Raw genomic sequence first — 21,459 nt, 5'->3', positions numbered from 1 at the left:
TTTTTCAGCACCGTTACTATTCTGAGTATAATGTTTGGCCGCCATCCACGGACAGCATTAGCAACTCGGCAAGCTTACTGCCAACATCTGTACGTGCTTCACACAGACTGCAGAGGTTCTGGCACCGATACTTGACTGACGGACTGACTTTCAGCACCGCATACCTCCAAACTATCCTCCAAACTGTCTGAGGGTGGGGGCGGGGGGTGCAGCGAAGGGTACGGGAGGTGTTTCACAGCCAGAAAAACATCTATCATGCAGGCGCCGCTGTGACCAAACAAATCAGCGGCGGCTAGAAAATATGATTTCACCAGCAGAGGAATGTGAGAGCTGAGGCTCGCTGCAAGGCTGCAGTACACTGAAAACGCTGTCCAGAAAGAGGGCATGATGGGATCAGTGCCGTCTGCTGTGGGGATGATTTTAGGGGTCTACAGCTGGTGAGGTCAAAGGCCCTATTGGTGCTCAGGAGGCAGTTCAGGAAGAAAAGTTTATTTACACTAGAAGACAGCAAAATTACCTAAAACTACTGTCAGATTTCTTGCAACTTAGTTTAAAAAGAAGATTTTCTCCTCAAGCAGCTAGTGGGAGGTGTTGTTGCTGTCTGGTGTTGGTTTGCAGCATGAGGCCTCCGCGGAGGAGACCATGAGGAAGCAATCAGCCCATCGATGAGTGGGCCTGTTGGGACAGTGTGATCCCCCCTCTGCTCTCCCAAAATCCTGCAGGAGTCTGCAGAGACCTAATCAATCACTACAAGCCAGCAAAATACTCAGACATTCCATTCCTGCCCCAGATTCCTGCTAAGTTTGTGTTTTTGTTTGTTTTTTCCCCGCTGAGAAGTCAGCGCACTGTGGCGCAGAAAAAACACCAGATTCGTCAAGGAAAAGTAGGTTATTATTATCGGTGGTGGTAATCAGCTGAGTCTAGTGGGACATTTTCTCTATGGTTAGTTATTCAGCTGCAGATGAGAATTTGATATATTGACGAGTGGATTGGAATCACGACACACGACTGTTATGTTAAATTGAATTATTTGCTCAAATTAAATTAAACTGCTCCTCGCAAAAATATGTATATGTCAACCCTTTAAGTTGAGTAAATTGGCTTGATTTTTAAAAAAAAAAAAAACATGGAAAGAAGGCAATAAGAAACTTAAGGAGGAATGACCAAAATATCAACAAGATATTAACGATAACAAAAAACCTGTAGAAATTAGTACAAAAAAAGAAAAGTAACAAAAAATAGGGCATGCCCTGAAAAAAGGTGCTAAAATAAAATAAAAATTATAAATATAAGTATTTATATTAAATATACATATTTATCCTCTAGCCAAATTTTAAATATAGAATTATAATAATTGTAAACATATTTTGGGGGAATTTTTGTCCTTTTTTTGATAATTTTCTAATAATTCCCTCTCTGTGGTTTAATTTAATATTTTTTGCAATTTGCAGGACATGTTATGCCGAGTTGCTGATTTCACTCCTGTTTGAATTATTTAAATGCTTGTCAGTGTCATCTGAGCACAGCACAAGAAAACTGATGTTGATCCAGGTTTCAAAGGGTTAAAGCAGTAAGTTCGACTAAAGTTTTCATTATTTTTAAGGAGAATAACATAACACCTTGATGTACATTCTGTTCAGTCAGTTAAGAATCGATACACTGTTCAATGGCCCAGTTCCTTTATGGCACAATCCAATTTATTGACAACTTTAAATTAAAAATGACTGACGATAGGAGCAAATGGAGCAGCAGAAAAAAATGGTGCATGCTGTGCTCTGCCATTCGCTTAAAGGCTTGCATAAACAATGCTAAAAAAAAACAATAGAGATTAAACAGCAGAGTAAATTATTATGCTAAATCTTAGAACATTTTTTTTTGCCAAGGATAATTTTTGTTTGCATCATCCTGTCTCTGAATGAATGACCCTCATGTTCTGAGCAGTCTGTGGGAGTTTTTTCCTTTTGTCGCTACCCCATTTGCCCTTTCTTTAATATGTGGGGTTGGCCAGCTGACAACTTGTCACACCTTTGAGCAGATGTTACAGAGACAATAAACCATTCACAAGACAATTAAAAAAAACAAACAAAAGGATTACTCAACACCAGTCACCTGCATTGTAAGAGCAAAAAACAGCCTCGTACCAGAAGGTTCGGGGAAGCAAGCACTGTTAAAAGCCCTTCACTTGTACCATTCATTCTACCTCAATTTGAAATATAATTTTTTAAACCAATTTATTTATTTGGTTTTCAATGCAAAGTGTCAGTAATAAAATAATCACTACATGTCTGTTTGCAAAAAGAGAGAAAAGTAGATAAACAGATGAAGAAATAATTAAAAAAAACAAATTATAATAAAAAAAGTTACAAAAGACATAATAGCCAAGAAACAATAAGAAAGTTAACACTAGCATACAGTAAAATGCGTTTACAAAGATACATGTTGCACTGATTTGACAGAAGATAAATACACTTACATCTGGTTAACCAGGCATATGATAAAATGCTGCCATTCTTAAAAGAATCTGAATAGCAGATCTAATTTTCTCCAAGTTTAGGAGCCTCAAAGTGTCCAGGATCCAATTTTTAAATGGTGAAAATATAAAATCAATTATCTATTTAGTTTTCTTTATTCAAGTCACACCTAATTTAAAAGTGCCAAGAGCCTCCCCGAAATTATATCCTACTTACATTATTTCAAAGTTTTCATCAAAGTTTTAGCCCAGTTGTAGAGTTAGTCAGAATCAAAGCCAATCTTTATTTGTTCATTTGTGGCAGAGATATCAGAGAAGGGTGTGATCTAACATATTTTCTTTTAAAGAAATGTAACATAGAACTATAACAAGTTAGTCAAAGTCATTTTCTTTTTTGTCAATTCTGACATGTTTGTTAGACACACAGGAACTGAAATTGTGCCCACGGTGCAAATAGTAAAAGGACAAAAAGAGAATAGAAAAACAAAGAGAAAAAAGCTAACAGTATATATGTACATACATTAAATAACCGGGCAATAGAAAGAAGGAAAATATAGACATGGTGTATATACATACCTACAGACAAGCATATGTTATTTACATATAGACATATTCACATGTGTACAATGTGGTGCACTGTGGTGGGTGCAAAAAGAAAAAGGGCAAGTTTTTCGTATGAGGCAATGTGTTATGAACAATACAGCAGCAGAAACAAAGTTAGAAAGTAACACTGCAGGTAGTCTGCAGAGCTTTTTGATGGGGGGGGGGGGGCTCTCCTGATACTCTACGAAAAAAAGTGTCCCAAATTACCTGACTTCACCCTATTTATGTATGATATTCAGTTTCTCCTAAATCCTACACACTGGACCTTTATTTTTTGACCGAAATTGCTCTGAGGGGTAAAAATCAAATCTGTATGATTCAGAGGGAGCAGTATGAACTACATGTCCCAGGCACCCCTGTGGTCCCTCCCCCCGCATACCTCTGGTGTGTGCTCACGCTGCGCTGTGGGGATCCTGCTCAACACAAGTTGCCCCAACAGCAGCAGCAGCGAGGCGCACGGCACAAAAGTTTCTCCACAGGAATGGGCAAGTTTCAGAAGAGCGCTTTTCTTTTATATTTCACATCTACGATCCTCGGAACAACACGGGATTGGATATAAGGATCGACTGTGCTGATAAACCGAACCAGATTTGGGATTTGTTTTGGTGATTTCTGAATCTTTGGATCGGTTGCGCCTCATCCGAAGATAAAATTAAACAGGGGTGTTCTCTGGTGTGGCCAGTAAAAAAATGTGTTCCCATACGCAGGCTCGCAGTTTTGCGAGGTTGGTCGTGGTTTTTCTACTTTTTGTGGGGTTACAGCGTGGATCTGGTGCTAACACAAGGACGTGTCCCCCTCCCTGCGTGTGTATTGGGGAGCTTTTGGACTGCAGTCGGCTGAAAAGGGGCCAAATTCCAGACACGATCCCGGAGTGGACAGTTCAACTGTGAGTCCAGTTAAAGAGCCTTTGTTATTAATGCCATGCGTAATTGTTTTGTTTGTATTGATGATTGTGTTCACACCTCTGCACTTTTGGGAATAAATAGGTTTGGTTGACTTTTTTTCCCTCAGCACCGACTGGACGATCCACATTCCTGCTGAAGTGAAAACGGAATGGGTTGTAAATCACTTAAATAATCTGGTTTTGCAAAAAAATACTATTTAGATGCTTTGCTTTCCTTTAATTTGAAATAACCTTTATTTATCTGAAGATCTGATTCAGTTTGTAAACTCTATGCAAAGCTTTTCTGCGTCGTCCGAATCCACAGAAAGACAACTATGCCACAGAAAATCTTACCTGTTTTCTGATTTAGCACCGTATCAGATGTCTATGTAACTGTCTAAATAGGTTTTATTTATTTTATTAGTCCTTGCAGCAGCATAGCAGACCTCCTTAAACCAATAGGGAAGCACAAGAAACCCATTAGTGTTTTTACACATCTGTGTGTCATGGTCAGTCCCTCCAAACCTGTTTATTAAAGTGTAAATACCTCTGAATAAATCCTCTATTTATGTCTAAAGAGATTTTATTCGGTTTATTGGTCCTAGCAGCGGCACAGCAGACTTCCTAAGGCCAACAGGGAGGCACAGGCAATCTAGTAGTGTGTTTTTACACTTCAATGCACTATTGTGATTCTCTCCAAAACTTTCTATTAAAGTGTAAATACTTAAGAATAAATCCTCCCAGTGCCTGCAGGTAATGCTTTGAAAATCAGGCTTTCTTGTGTATCATTGGGGGTATGACAAATAGTAGCAGCAGCAGTAGGATTGGTGCTAATACTAGCTGTTTTAATAGTAATAACACCATTAGTATAGGTATCCCATACAACTTAAAGACATTAATAATGTTTATAATGGGTTGACAGAGTGGTTACATCCACATTTTTATTTGCAGTGATTGGAGTCAGTCCTCAGGTTTCAGCTTCACAGACCTCAAGGCCTTCAAAGCCATAAAGACATAAATCAGATGCAGTCTGTGTGTGCAGCCTTGGACTGCTTCCTAAAGTAATATCTCCATTACTCTCCTGTTTGCCTTCTGGCTCCATAAGATGAGACGAGGCTGAGCTCGGCCTGTTGAAGCAGAAACACCAAACACAACTTTAATGGCATGTTCCTCAGTGTCTTCTACTTTACAGATAATTATTCTTACTGGATTTTTTATTGCCCTGTGTTAAGCTGAAGTACTTGATTTTTATTGTACAGTGTAGAGCTTGATTCACTGCCTGGTCGAAGCTGTTGCTCTGCTGTTGAGTTTAGTTTTTCTCTGTCTAAAATGTGCTGCTCTGGAAACCCGACGTTGCCAGAGAAAACAGACCCAGCCTGAGCCTCATAACCAAGGGCCGGCCTTCCAAAGAAAATGAAAAAAGAAAAAAAAAGTTCCACATGGGGGGAAAAATTCTTTTCACTCTGGCATGCTAATTTACGAGTGGCTCTCCAGCACATCTTAAACCCCTTAAACCGCCCGACCCTTTGTTTTCCAGCACCCCATTATTTCTGCTGAATTAGCAACTCCAGAGCCAGCGATGGTACTGATTAAGGAGGAGCGTGTAGGATTAGTTTGAAAGAAACTCGCAGAGAGAAAGGGGGCAAGGAGAAAGTAGGAGGGAGAAGAAGAGAGGAGCATGAAGAAGTGGGATTAAGTTATGAATATCTGGGAGGTTGTAGAGGGAAATAAGATACAGATTTATGCTCAGATTTCATGCCTCCTTACTTTTAAGGTTTGAGACTGGGGCACAACTGTGGCTTTAATTTGGAAACAATTTAACACAGGGAGAACTCTGAGTCACTTAATGCACAAAGCACTCATTTCTAGATGAGTATACAGATTCCTTTGAGACTTTCGCAAACATTTATCAGACAAATCTAACGTTTTTGGTGCTTAAGAGCAACATTTATTTGGCAAAGTACCACTAATGCTTGGTATAATAGACAGGAAGTAAAACAATAATAGGTTGTGTTATAGCTACTGCTAATTTACTGTACAGTATACTACTCACCTGACATTCTCACACTGAAGCTTCCTAACAAACCTCAGTGCTTTGTGTCGTCAAACAAATCAAGGGCAGAATATTACACCATTTTAATATTCAACTCAATTCAGTTTTATTTATAAAGCCCATTATCCATTAACGGGGGAAAAAATGGTAGAAACCTCAGGAGGAGCAACAGAGGAGGGATCCAAAATGGCACATAATGACACAATAAAATTATTTTAGAATAAAAATATACATGTTAAACATTTATTTGAGGAATTTCATGTTTTTTGGAGCTAAAGAACTACATTTACTTGCCCGGGTACCACTAATGCTTATTAAAAAAAGATAAAAAGTAAGTCACTAAGTAGACAATATTAGGGATCTGTGGGTTTGTGTTTTAGTTCATGTTAATTTACCATTACATTGGGTGCGTATGTATTCTCAGGACACCTAACAATTTTAATGATGTGTGCTATTGATCAACATGTGTAGGGGCAAAATACAAAAATAAAAAAATAACATGTTGAGAACTCTGTGAGTCACATAATGACGTAAACAGTACAGGAATTCCTTCAAGAATTTACAAAGTCATCTGAGAAACTTGTAGAAAACTAGTAGATAACATTACAATTCCAATGGTTTGCATTTAAGGTCACGCTAATTTTTGTTAACTACTTACCTGACCATTTTAGCCTGCTGTTCAAGCTAATAGCTGTTAGCCAGCAAGCCGCAGTTTATCATACTGTCCTTCCAAATTCACAGATGTTGATCTGTTGATGATCAGCGATAAAATCTATCGCTTACGTTTATATTTTACCATTTTTTTTCTCTTTAGCATTCACATTTTTGGCTAACCCGTTATGTTTAAAGGCTAATATTTTTGGCCTGATCGACTGAAGCCGTCTTCAGCCCGAGCAGGTTATGGAGACTTCCTGAGAGCTACAGAACTTGGCGGGCGTTTTGTGATTTGCGCTGCCAATGGTAACATAGACGAGACGAAAGCCAGCCAAAGGCCTGACCATTAACAGTTATAGCGACGTCACTTTTGCTTTGACGAGTCAAATTCGTATAATATTTTTACTGTCACATATATGCTCAGTAAAGCTTGGACTTCACCGTTGGTCCATTTGCCCATGTTTTCCTACATTTTTCCATTTTTTCCCATAGCAAGTTGTTGTTTATATTTTGTGCCGTCACAGCGTATGCATTTTTTTTTTAAAAAATGGTAATTGCCGGTGCTGCAGTGGCTGTTTGACCAATGAACGTAAAGTTATGATGTCTGGACCAATGCCTGTACATGCAGTGTTTATTTTATGCTGGGAGAGTACCTGCTGTAATAGAGGAGCTTAACAAAGTTCCTCAAAACTGGGTTCTGAGAACTACAGTTCCTTGTTCTTGCACTGCAGACACAACAAAAAGGGGGCTTTCTCATATCCAAATTTTTGAAACTATGAAAAAGTTCCTCTGGTCTTAAAATGATAGGAAAAAAACATCTATAAAGCTTATGAAATCTGCTTCTGTCTCCCATTATCGTAATCTAAAACCTTACTGACAGCTCTTGTGACCTAAAGAGTGTCTCATTTATTCACTTTTCAGTCTTTGATAAGGAAGTCACACAGTACATTTTCACCAGACCAGCAGATACAGGCTGAAGCCTGTACGCAGCACTGTGTTATCTTGCTCTGCTCACAGCCTGCTTTGTGAGGGAAGTGGTTGTGTCAGAGCTACTTAGGGTTTATCTAGGGAGTGTGATAGGACACCTTTCCTATATGGCCCACAGCGCTGGAACTACAACAGAACAACAACAGACATGCTCTGAAAGAAAAAGAGAAGGACGGTGGGGGTTAGCTTTAGCGAGGCTTAAACTCTGGTTGAGTGGTTCATGAAATTTTCCAAAGAACTAAAACAGACCCTAGAAAATTCGACAGGGGTGTTTCAGATGTATGAAAGGCGTCCCTCTCGCTTTTCCCGGCATTGTGAATACATTGCCAGTTGATAGGTTCTTCCCCTCCTCCCTGAGCTCCTTGATGGATTCCAGATGAGGGAGGTAAGGAGGAGGAGGGGTAGAGGGTGAGGGGGTGTAAAAAAAAAAGTGTCTGGCACCGCAGCGTTGATCGTGCGCAGCAGCGTCAATAACTCCACCACTTTATGGCGCACGAGGCTCCGCTTGCCAGACTCCTTGAGCTGGTTTTTAGGCTTCTTTTCAAAACATGCAGCAAAAACAAGAGTCTCACCCCCAGTGAGCTGCAGCCAAGACTGCTGCAGTCCAAGACCAGGCTCAGTCGAGGTTGAGTCAGGCTCTGTTCCAAAGAGGGTTCAGACAAAATCAAGACGAAGACCAGAGCTACTACTCTAAACTGCAATAGGCAAAAAAAGCAACATTTTACACATTCTTCTGAATGTACAAGTGTTGGTTAAGAAGTCTCCAAAAATGGGCAAAATTGAAGATACAAACCCTGACTAATCATGCTGGAGGTTTGAACTCCATCCTCAGAGATAATATTGTAAAATGTGTGAAATGCTAGACATAAATATCAATGGTAATACATGTTTTAAACCTTTAAGATTTGGTTTGAAAGTTCATAAATGTTAAAGGCAAAACAGGAATGTGGTTAATACAAGTCCAGACACCAGAAAAGCGATCTGGTCCAAGCCTCGGTCAAAGCCGAAACCACGACTCCAGCATTTTATCGACTTCCCTTCGCCAGGTTTCGGCCTCCTTTCAGCACAAAGAGAATCTTGCAATAACTTATCAGCTTGTCTGTTTTGGCCCTGCTCATCAGCAGAGGCCTGGATTTGACTTGAGCTGTTCTGGCATGGACATTTTCTTCTGTGTTATAAGGAAAGGATGAAAAGCCAGTTTAAATTTTCAGCCTTTTTTGGGCTTGAATGGAAAGCAGTTTGTTTTGGAACTTATTTCATTTACAAGAAAAATATTTCAACCAATTTGGTATGATTTTAATAGTTTATCCTGAACTGAACTCTCAGTCTTAGAAACCAAGAAATCAGCTAATTAAACCAGTTGAACAACTTTGTTGGGAAAAATAATGTCATTCGTTGACACTTTCCAAAAGAATACGTCACCTGCAAAATTGCCATTTTTATGTCAATTACTCACTGTGTGTGACCTTGAACTTGTGAAGAAAACTTTCTGTTGTTAAACATGGTCCCCAGTGACCTAAATTAATGAATAAAGTTCACCTGTTTTCACTTTTCCATTGTCACTTTTCCGTGACTCCCCTTTCCCACTGGACAAAAAAAACAACAAAAAAACCCACTCATATCTGTCTGTTGTATTTCATACGAAAGGTTACAATTGGCATTTACTCCCGGGACAAATGATTCTACTTAAGTGACGACTATTTATCAGCTCCAGCTCTGATCGGCACCTAGCAGCAGTAATAGAAATACTGAACCTGAATAAACTCGCTATTTTTATCCCTTTTGCTAGAGCAATGTCAGAATATACCATCTGTCTCCGTCTAAACACTGCTCAAACATTGTTTCAAATTTCTCCTTGAGAGATAAAAATTAAGAAATAACCATCTTAACATTTTCACTGGCCTCCAAGCTGCTTTCTACTGTTTACTACTCTGTTTTACTACCTGTCCAGGACATTAAAAATAATCCACCAGAAAAAGAAGAAAAAAGAAAGGCATACTTATCAGCTGCAGAGCTGTGTACACATCTCAAATCTACTTGCAATGGGCAAGCAGTCTGTTGCCTATTTTTAACAGCTGTTCCTGTGTTTTAAAAACCTGCTTCATGTGCTTATTTTAGTGGGAAAAGGGAAGAACTGATATACAAACGGTCATTTTGCGGGTGAGGCATTCTTTTAGTGACTTCATGGTGTCATTAGGTGATATCTGAAACTGTCTTTTTTCTCCCACATCTGTTTGTGACAGTATGTCGGCAATAAATCTTGCTTACTTTTCTGACCAGTTTGCTTCCTTTCATCAACATCAGGTTTGCACCATCCCACACTTTAATTACAGTGACTTTCCTTTGATGCGTTTCCCCTGTTCACAGTGTCAAGGCACAATAACACAGAGAATTTGTATGTAATTATGTTTGCTCTGTCAACCTAAATGGAAGACTGCAGCAGCTGAGAAATACAGTTCATGGTGTATACTTTCCCTTAATTTTGCCTTTTCTTTTTCCTTCACAGGGACCTGAGCCATAACAAATTGCAGGTGCTTGACAGCACTTTGTTTTCCAAACTACAACATTTAAGAGAAATGTGAGTACGCCTCGTATTCTCTGCGTTTTAGTACAGCCTCCATCTCTGTCCTGCATGAGAAAAACTATTTCTTCTTCTCAATTTTCACAGAAAGCTGAACCACAATGAACTGGAGGCAATACCTGATTTTGGCCCTTATGCTTCGAACATCACAACACTCATTCTGTAAGTAAAGCTTCTCTTAAATTCTGTGAGCACTTCTCTGGACTCTCACTCCAGCCTGGTGTGGAGGATAATCCAGAGTTGTCATTGCTGGTTAAATCAGTGAGCTGGGAAGTGGTTCCTCCCACTTCTTTCCCTCTAGAGAGCAAACCCTTTTGGCTGAGCCCGTTCCCAGACGAGGCAGCAGTCTGAGACATGGCAGCCAGCCCCAGACGGGTCACGTGGTCGAAGACAAATGCCATCAACAGAAATGGAAATGTTTTGTTTGGTGGCTGTTGCTGCTGTTGGTGTATTTTTAACCTGGAGGCAGTGACGTGACGCTGGAAAAAAGGGAAATCTGTCATGTGAAAATCCAAATTTGGTGATTTTTGTGTGGTTGTAACCGTTTATGGGACTCAGGGACTCATCTTGAAACAAGGCCCTGAGTTCCTGAGAGTGTGTACACTGTAAAATCTGACAAATTGACTTTACTCAAAAACAAACAAACAAAAAAAATCTAAACCAATTGCCTTGAAAATGTAAGTAAATATAACTTTTAGTCTTATTTTATGTTTACTTTGTATCTAATTGTGAAGTTTACTGAAAATGTAGTTTCATTTACTTAATTTTGTGAGGTTGTTGCAACTTAAAACTACAAGTTTAATTGAATTAATATTCCTAAGTTTTAGCAACTTAAGTAAACAAAGTTTACTGTGCTATATATCTGTATTCTTTTGGTTGCAAACTAGTCAGTCATGTTTGTATTTTCTTAAACATGTCAAGAAAACAGAACTCACAGATCTCCTAATTTCATCATTGACGAAATCCTCTTTTTCATGATCAAGTCAGACTAACTTGGTTTACTGAAGTTGCTAACGCTTAGAAAGACCAAGTTAATTTCACGCTTTATTTTAAGTTGCACTGACTTGACAAAATCATGTAAATACAGTTACATTTTAAGTGAATTTAACAATTAGGTATAAAGTAAACATAAATTAAGTTTAATAGTTATATTTACTTTTCCTTTAGGAGGAAATCAGTTTTCAAAGTTATTTTAAGTAACATCAACTTTTCAGATTTTACAGTGTATGTGTGTACGTATATACAGTATGTGCAGAAACAAAACCAAGATTGGCCTAAAATGCTTGTCTGATACTGTGAGACTGTTCAGGGAAGAAACGTTTGTCTTGTCATATTTCATCCCCTTCAGACTCTAACCAGAAGATTCTTTGGTATATTGTTGTGCAATACGTGCTCTCAGAGGAGCACCAGATATTAGTGTGTGAAACCTCAACAATTTTATTTGCTTTCTCTGGCACGTCTCTCCAAAAACCGACTGACGTGAAGTTATTGTGGAAGAATGTATGTGTCTCCCGGCTTGATGAGGCATATTCCTCATCAAGCCCCGACATGGCGCGCTGCAGCAGCCACAGGGTGTGTGGCCATCAGACAATTTGTTTGCACATTTAGTGCAGGAGTGTCACCTCCAGCTATAAGTTTTAAGAATATGGGGGGATTGGTTTGTTTAAGGTAGGCTCGTTGCTCCTTACATGTCATATTTTGGGGCATTATTTGAGGGTTACAGTGTGTATATTTTACACAAATTTTCCAACCCGTAACTCAGCCTTGATTTGAATATGAATGGATTTGTTATCCTGACTCAAAGTTTGTTCCACATACAAGTAACACCTGGTGTGAATGGCTGCATTGTTCTCCTAATGGTTAGAAAGAGGTCATAGGTTCTCTGCCAAAACTGTTGTGTGTGCTGTCTTAGTACCCTTGAGCGACTCTGGATTGAAGTGCAGAGTTCCTGCATAGATTCGCTTCAAAATTTCCAGACTTTGTCCAAACCATAATTTCTTTATTTGATTTGTTGTTCAGTGTGGTTTACCCGAAGTCGTGTCATCCGTGAAAACACTGATTTTAAAGGGCCAGTGTGTAGGATTTAGGTGAATCTATTTACAGAAATGGAATTTAATTTTCATAACTATGTTTTCTTTAGTGCATAATTACCTGCAATTATTTTTTCTACAGTAGACCAGAGCAGAACCTAAACACTGGCTCTAGAGAGGGTCTTTCGCATTTTTACGTTACCTGAGGACCACTGTAAGTTTTACTACACACTTGGAAAGCAGTACTGCAATCTGCAACCTCACCTCTAGATGCAACTAAATCCTACATACAGCTCCTTTTACGCACTCTATATGAATACGTCTTTTGAATGTTTTTTTGTAGATACTGAACAATCAGTCACAGAATGAAGTGCTCCAGAGACGATGTTTTTCGTTTTGCCGAAGCCGAAGTAAGCGTTGTTCTGGTTCCCTCGTCAAAAAGCCAATGAGATTTTTCCACCCGATTTTGGATTATCACACAAAACATGATCTGTGGCTCACAAATTTTTATTATAGTTGGATGTTTTGTTCATCAAGATAATCCTCACAAATTAACACCACTTTTGGGAATTCTGAAGCCTGAGTCGTCAAAAGTAAAAAGTTATCATTAAGCTGTAAACAAAAGACACTACGGTCACTTAATTTATTGTCGCTACCACAATGAGGCTGTAAGGCTGGGTTTGGCAAGATGACGCACTGTAGTCTCATTTTGCCACATTTAGCATTCACCTTTTTAAGACACCTACAAGCGTAAAATTTCACAAGTGGGGTATTACTGACACATTTCATGTGGTAGAACAAAACATGAAAATCTCTTAAGCTTGTGTTAACCACATATCTTATTTCAGGTGTCTAACAAAAATCTTATTAAAAAACCCCACTGACTGAGTGCTAAAATGATGAATGAATCATTTCTGAGTTTAAGACTCATTCCTGCAGCACTCTATAACATGCCAACCCCCATAATCATTAATGCAATTGTTATTTAATTAAAACAGCAACAACAACAAAAAAAACTGCTTGACAGACATTCATATTTGTATGGTAAGTTTTGCGTTCAACCGTCAAGTCAGTTGCTAACTTGCTTTTTTTTAAAGTTAGCCCCTTTGCTCTACTCTTTGAGGTCAAAGTGGGTTCACATGTGCTGCCTTAACACACTCCAGATAAAGTTTATTTTCAAAGCAGCAAATGTCACCGCAAATAAAAGCAGTTTTAAATTGAATACAGAAATAAACATTGCACTTTTTCTAAAGCCTTTTGTTAAAGGATGACATTCAAACAGTGGAGTCAGGAACATAATTCAGTTCAAATGTGTCAAAATTTATGTGAAGAAAATAGAAAAAAATAGAAATTGACACTTTCTTTCACACTCATATTGCCTGTGTTGCCCTCTTCTTTCAGATTAGGTGGTGCAGTGTGATTTTTCCAGAATTTCTCTCCCTTCTTCAGTTTCTCTGAGCTGGGAGGGTAGTAAAGAAAAAAAGACCTCGGGGTATCGAATACCACTTATTCAAACAGCCAGTCAGACATAGCGGCAGCTCTCGCCGACTTCTTTGACCTCGCAGCTCCGAGTAAAAACAAACGGCAATAACCCTGCAGCTGGTAGTAATTGAGTCGTGATCATCTTAATTAATTGAACAATTTCCAAGGAATTTATGGAGGGGGTAAACCCCACCGCTGCTAAATCCCTCTGCCTGTGTTCAAGGGGGTTCAACAAATGACCTGGAGATTCCACGTCTGATTAGGTATATTAGGAGGTGAACCTCATGGTATGTCTACGGAAATGGGAACCTTGTTGAAGATGAGATTTACAAAACAAAACAGAAATGATAACAGTAGTAATCTGTAGCATTTTCATAATGAATATACATATGAAAATAGGGATTCAACTAATAAACATTTTAATATTTTGTTGCCTACTTTTGATAAACACATTTACCGTGTAGTCGATTTTAAATACTTTCCACAGTTTGTCAAAATGCCTTAAATTCCATTTTAATAAATATTACACCTAAAACAAGATTTCCATGGTCATGGAAAACCTGGAAAATCATAAAAGGTCTGAAAACTTAAATTTTTTTATGAAATTGTCAGTCTCGTTGACATAGTTTGACTGACAGGTGATCTCCGGGAACTGCAGCGCAGAAACGCCATGGTAAAGTGAACTTTATGAACTTATATAACACCCATAATTTGATTTTTTTCAGTACTGCAGGCACCAAAGAAATACATTGATACTTGAAGAATTTTACTACTCCTCTGTCATTTTATGTGAAGGTCCTTCGGTTCACGTGTTAATACGATCCCTGCTTCTCTACGCTCCGACTGGGAGCCGACGTGTTAAGATGATCAGCCATCTGAGTGAGATATGTGCAGAGTTTAATATGGCGTCTCCACAGCGAACGCAGCCCCTGGTTTTCATTACAGGCGCCACTGCAGAGAGAAGGAGTCATCAGATGGCTTCTCAAAACTCTGTTCTTTTTCCAATAGGAAATACCACACACTCGCACATGAACGCACCACCATACACACACACACACACACACACACACACACACACACACACACAACAGCAAGACGGTTTTAGAAAAAGTGACTTTCCATTTAAAGAGCTTGCCCCATTAAAGGCATTAGTTGTGCTCAGTGGACAAAACTTTGCTGAAAACACAACAAAACAACTTCTTCATGGATCTTGGAGTTTTACACAATAACCTAACTTTTCAGTGTGTAAAAGCAGTAAGTTTTACAGCCAAAAATACTAGTTTCATAAAGAGTGCTGGCAGGTATGTGCTGAATAAAACCCTCATCATGTTGGTGCAATAAACCTGTAATATTTCTTTAAAAAAGAGTGTTCCGGTGACTTTTATGCATCATAACATTTTGTGTGGTTGCAGTCAGAGAAGCATTGATTTCGTGTCTATCTGCTACTTGCCTCAGTTTAATAATGAGTGCATATTCTATCGATACTCAAGATGCCTCAGGCTGTTATTGACACATGGCTGGCCTCCTATTGACTTCCACTAACAGTGGCAAAGCCCCACAACCACAGCTGTAATGGCTCTATAATCACGTTATCTGATAGCAAAGTGGATGAACAAATTTGAAGTGTGTGTAATTGAAGTGTACAATGCTCGGCTTGTTTGTGTGTGGAGGAGACGAAGGAGTGCTCATTGAGTTGTTGTTGAGATGCCGGGGGGGAAAGGAAAACAGTGGGGTTGGCCCCAAATTGTTTGCAATTGTTTGGCCGTGCAGTGACAGAGTTCATGGTTGAGTTGGTGTTTAAAGGTGCACTAAAGAAGAATGCTGCAAATTATCTGAGAGGGCTCAAGGATTCTGTCTCACTGTCCTCAGGTTACATCTACAAAAATATGTTTTTTTTCAAAAGCATGACTTTTGCTGATAGCCAAGCATCCACACTACTTTTTGGAACATCTAAAACACAGACCTCTAGGGTTGCAGTTTTTGTCGGGACAGGTGAAAACAATGATGCAGACTCCCATGTTAACTTCCCTCAACAGTCACAACATTTAAAAGTAATATAGCGAGGCCTGCATACTTTTGTGATTTCATCGTTCGCATCTGGGTAATGTTAACTTCCTTTCCTGTAGTCATGACTTCCTCCTCCAATACTCCCAGTACTTTTCTAATACATCGCTGATTCTAAAAACGGTGGGATGCTGAGTAAAATGGGAATAAAAACAGATGTAATGATTTACAAGTCCTTTTGGACATACAGTCCAGAGAGTAAGGATTCAACATGTCAACATTTTTTCCATTACACGTATTTCCAATGCAGCTGTTCACATGAAATTTAGACCAGACATTGGAATAAATGTCAAAAAACTACACTGAAAAAAGTAATTGTAACATTTCAATCCATCAAAATGATGTGCAATAAAGTATAATGACACAGTAAAAAAGCACCTTTGAAATATATTTAATACAAGGAGACGCATTTGTTTTTAATGCTATCTTTAAGACGTTCTCTGTATGTCAAAACTAATCTCTCACAGTGTTCATTCTTTTGCACAGAAAGTCTTTAAATCTTGAATATTTTGGGGCGGGCTCACTTGAGAAACTTGAGAAAGAATTCAGCGATTAGTGGACTGAGTGTAAAAGAAAAGGCGATATGACACAGTAGTGAATATGCCACTGCCCCAATTTTTCTTTTTTTTTTGCTAGCACCACATTCTAAATAAGTGTATATTTACAAAAAACAATTTATCAGTTTAATTTAAACATTAAATATCATTTTATCATGTTTTTTATTTATAATTTATCACTATATTTGGTCTTCCAGTCTGTTTTCTGCCACCTTGCCCACCTCATGATCATGCAGCTTTCACTAACAGTTCCACCTCTTTGTCAGTCCAAGCAAAGAAATGTGCTTTCTGTTAACATCGGCACGCACAAGCCCAGTGAACAATAATGATCATTTGAGATGTATTTTCAGGACAGAGATTATGTGTGGAACTGTGCTAAAATGCTTGTTTGCATGGAGATGGTTTGGTACGGTATGAAAACGTATTAATGTGGATGAGCCCTCAGACTTTTAGCGTGCACCAGCCCCTCTCTCCACGACTCTACTTTCCCCCCTGAGAGAAACTGGAAAGACTGGTTCTTTCTCACCAGGCGGCCTTCCCTCTCTCAGCGACCAGTCAGGGGAACATGAAAACTGAGATACAGGTGGTGTGCGGCGCTTTTGTTTGGGACCTGGGGGCCGTGGTGCGTGGAAAGCCCTCTGCAAATCTCCAAACAAAAGAGCTGCCTGTGCCGTTTGTGTTGTAGACAATAATCTGTATTTTACTGACGCCTTGCAATCACTGCACACCAAAAACTTTCTTTCGACTTTTGAGCATTTAGTATTGAGTACAGTGGGTTAAAGAGATGATGTCAGGGGAAGAGAGCACGGCAGGAAAAGGCCCTGCAGCCTGTTGACCTCTTTTTAACTGTGGGGACAGACATGAGCCACTGCAGTGAGGTCATGAACAAAACTGAGTGAAACCAAAAGGCCATGGTGTATTTTTACAGTAATATAAAGACTTACACATCGGCTCCAAGCTACCGAACTCAGTGTAACCGTATAAAAATGTAATAAAGACGTGATCTGATTTCATTTAAACATTTTCAGCAGATCATCATAAGATGTTTGTGTAATTTGAAAAGTCTGCCTCACACCCTGCAGCCTCCTCACCTACAGTCTTATCATACCACAGCGCCAAGGTTGACTCAAGCATTAAGCTCAGAAACACTCTGTCGGGTTTTATTCCAGCGTTGCCCCACAGTCCCGCCAAACTCTCCAGGCTGCCATCCATCTTGCATCTTTGTTGACTGGTGAATCTTCCCTGAGATTTTCCAAAAGGTGTTGCACTTTCCAGATGCAGAACCCTGTTTCTATGGAGATGTGTGCTGTGAAAGCAGTCAACACATGTGACGTCTTTCAGCACACAGTGTTTCGAATAGGTGAGACATCTCGGTTTCACCGCAGCACAGTGCCATGCTGTCTCTCTGCCTGAGGTGGACGAATGACCATAAAATGAGACCAAGAATAGACTAGTAGCAGAGTCTAATAGACAGGTCATTATACCTGATTTGCTTATGTGGTGCCAAAAAATTTTATGTTTTTGCTTAAAAAAATGTATGATACAGTTAATCAGTTATCCAAATAGTTGACGATTAGCGAAATGATTAATCATGGATGTTTCAGCTACGGCCGCCATGACCAAAAAATTTCCCCTGCAATAATTAAGGGTGGCTTAACAGTGCGATGTGCATGATTACTGCCACTTTTTGCTGATTTTAGTGCCTTGTGAATAAGATTTTTTTTAGACATATTAAATACGTTTAGAAGTCTCCTTTTTGCAGTTGAGACACTTTGGTTGCGCCTTGTTCCTATCACACAAAATATCCTGTGATTGGATGACTGGTTAAAAAATGACCATGACAAGCAGCTGCAGCGTTTTACCCAAAGCTTAATATTTTTCAACTTCAGGTGACCAGAAAAAAATGGCAGAAGTCCAGCGCTCAGCCAGGACAGACAGCTTGTTCTCACTCCCAAACCATCATATACTATTACTCTGCCAGTGATGTCAGCGTCACAGAGGGACACGCAGGACACGACGCAGAGAGACACCTTTCACAGTGTTATGATATGCTCCAGTAAACTCTAGACTTTCAAAAATGTATCCCTAACCACTTCCTTTGGTGCGTAAACCAAATGAAATGAATGTAAAAACAAAGTGTTTTACCTTAGTTTATTTTGAAAAACAAAAAGGGAAGTGTATTTTTTTAGTGCATCACTGCACCTAAGAAAATGTAAATTAAGTTGTTTCCATCCCAGAATGTCGAGAGGAGCAGCAGGATAATTGCACGTCAAATTTACATGTACGCATCCACTGTCAAAGCTGCGGTATTTGATGAGTTTGGATGAGAACATGCTGGAATAGACGTGCAAAACTTTTTTACACTACTGGCATTTGAAGCATAGTGTAAATATGTATCCCTCTCATGTAAAAAAGTTAAAATACGAACATAACGGTTGTGGCGGTTGATTGTCATACCCTGCAGTTGGCTTGTCAGTAGTGCAGTGTTACAATATTGCATTTATCTAGCTCTAGTTTCAGCTCTATTCATGACAGCTGCCACTCTGGTGAAGCCGCCTGTGCTGTGGGTCAGTTGACTGACAGCTTCCAACAATTAAATATTAACAACACCGCATCCCAAATTAAACCTACATTAGGAAACTATCCTCAGTGCTTTTTCGAAGGTTGCTGGAAAAGTGAATCAGAAAAACTAACAGCTCTCTGGTCAGCAAGGTGTAGCTGGAGGGGGGACTGTAACCATCGCAATGAATGCTGAAAACGAGGTCTGTAGTCTGGTACATTGGAGGGAATTCCTGCCTCCCCCCTTCACTCTCTCTCTACTGCAGAGTCTCATACACAAAGAGGGCACTGTACAGGCTCTGTTTATAACTAAGCAGTCCCTGCACTGCAATTTAGGAGGCGTGCAGCTCAGGAAATTGCTGGCCTCTGCCGAGGCATGCTTTCACTGAGGGAATGGTATTCATCAGCCAAGTAATTGGCAGGTTACTTTTTTAAATACCTTGTTGGTAATTACCTTATAAACAAAATCACACATCACTAAACCGAAAGGTTGTTTGGACTTGGTGTGAAGAGCAGCGACATTGATCATACTGAGCAATTTGTTGGCATCCTTCAAATATGCATGCAGCATCAGCAAAAAAAAAAAAAAAAGACAGTTTTCACGTTGGGTGGTAAGTTATGGCTTTACAAGCACGTGAGAGTTTGTCATTTTTTAATACCGCAGGCTAATTGCGGGATGTGACTGTTTGCATATCTGGAAACATGAAACTGCTGTGCACCACCAGTCAAATACACAGTATTTTTGTCATTTATTGGAGCGATGGTGTCTGTATTTTCAGAGCAAACAACAGGATCACCAGGATCTCTGTGGAGCAGCTCAGGCCCTTCCTCGCTCTGGAAACACTCGACCTCAGCAACAACAACATCGTGGAAATAAAGGCCAGCTCCTTCCCCGCGCTGCCGCTCAAGAACCTGTGAGTGTCACCAGTTCTGTTGGTGTCCAAAGTGATTTATTCCTGAAGAGTACGCAAGGACCAAACCCCATGTTTCTGTTGTAGTAGCTTAGTTTTGATGTCTCATTTCATTTAATATTTCGCTCTCAGGTTCCTCAACAACAACCGAATCTCAACACTTGAGACGGGCTGCTTCACCAACCTGTCCAGCAGTCTGCAGGTTCTTCGGCTCAACCGCAACCGCCTTTCCACCATCCCGGCTAAGATCTTCCAGCTGCCCAACCTCCAGCATCTGTAAGCGTTGTTATTTTTGATTTATTACAGAAATGTCTTTATCATGATGTGTCTCATATAAACATAGCAGACATTCCAGACACAGAATAACTCTTTCTCAAACTGTTTCTGACCTTTGCCCCGACTACACACACTAGCAGGGTGCGTAGACCATGCATCAGGTGCTTTAAGTATGTTAACTTTGGCACTCAGAAATATAAGTACTGGAATACAGAAATCAAACATGTTTAACTTGGTCCTTGAAAAAATATGAAATAAGTTGAGAGGAGAACAAAATTAAATTATTTAATTGTTTTTAAACATTTTAGGGGGAAAAAAAAGCAGGAAGCTCTGAACATCTATGCTTGCAATTATTTTTTTTTATTCCGACTGAGCAGTTTGAGCTAAGTGCACCAACACTTTGGTAAATCCCAGTAAATAATCAGCGCCAGAATGTTTCGCTAGCCTGCAAAACACTCCAGAGCATCAGCCGTCAGTGCGAGTTTTGAGCCGTGATTTGGCAGTAAGTAAGTAATGTATAATAGAGTTTTGGATTTGTGGATTTAGTTGGTCACAACTGTAGATGTTAGCAGCTAGCTCCACTTGTTAGCCGCTAAAACAGCAGAGCAGACAGCTGCCAGACTTCACATCTGTTGATCCCCACAGGACTCCACTCAGATCTGGACTGTTTAGAGAAGGTTTATAGTTTGATTGCTGTTTGACTGGCAGGTAGGAGGCTCGGTTATCTGTGAGTGTATCTTTGCTTTAAGTAAACAGTCTGAAGTCTGCTCACTAACTTATTAACAGTGAGATCGATGGTTGTGGAGAGACGAGTTTCATTCTTCAAAATAAAACAGAATTTGCTTCTCTGTACAAATCTTGCACTAGGTTTGAGGCCTTTCTCTTGCAAAGTTGAGGACATACTTTTAATTTGTTTGTCTTGTGCAGAGTAAACAAAAAATTAAAGGGCATTTGTTTATACTGAACAATTTACAAACTGTGCAGGATGTCTCTCTCTTCCATGGCACTGCTGTTTCTGATTGGCTGACAGTTAAACTCCCTAATAGTCTACCTCGCACTGTGTATCTGTATTCCAGTAAATCATTGTGAAGATCTTATCTGCTGTTATATTGGCAAGGTGTTTGTGCATTTTAGGAGCAGCTTCTGTCACGTCGCAGATTTTTCTTGCTTGTGCTCTGACCCTTACTGCTCTCTGTGCGTTTCAGGGAGCTAAGCAGGAACCGGGTTCGCAGGGTGGAGGGTCTGACGTTCCACGGTTTGCACGCTCTCCGCTCCTTGAAGATGCAGAGAAACGGCCTCAGCCGCCTGATGGACGGGGCCTTCTGGGGCCTCAGCAACATGGAAGTCCT

At 39.7% G+C, this 21,459-nt stretch overlaps 1 protein-coding gene across 1 annotated transcript in view; it reads left to right on the top strand.

The window, feature by feature from the left end:
- Window positions 1-3,488: 3,488 nt before the first annotated feature.
- lrig3 (leucine-rich repeats and immunoglobulin-like domains 3) overlaps window positions 3,489-21,459 on the top strand; it is a 28,959-nt gene continuing 10,988 nt past the window's right edge. The window contains exons 1-6 of the mRNA XM_042511542.2: window positions 3,489-3,959; window positions 10,157-10,228; window positions 10,319-10,393; window positions 19,703-19,837; window positions 19,967-20,110; window positions 21,316-21,459. Of these exons, the coding sequence (XP_042367476.2) occupies window positions 3,763-3,959; window positions 10,157-10,228; window positions 10,319-10,393; window positions 19,703-19,837; window positions 19,967-20,110; window positions 21,316-21,459 (767 nt within the window). The 5' untranslated portion in view covers window positions 3,489-3,762. The remainder of the gene's footprint in view (window positions 3,960-10,156; window positions 10,229-10,318; window positions 10,394-19,702; window positions 19,838-19,966; window positions 20,111-21,315) is intronic.

The sequence above is a fragment of the Plectropomus leopardus genome, chromosome 22 (genome assembly GCF_026936395.1).
Source record: "Plectropomus leopardus strain MGB_pleo_1.0 chromosome 22, ASM2693639v1, whole genome shotgun sequence".
Taxonomy (NCBI): Eukaryota; Metazoa; Chordata; class Actinopteri; order Perciformes; family Serranidae; genus Plectropomus; species Plectropomus leopardus.
Note: the sequence above shows the minus strand (reverse complement) of the source record. Positions and strands in the feature narration are given on the sequence as shown.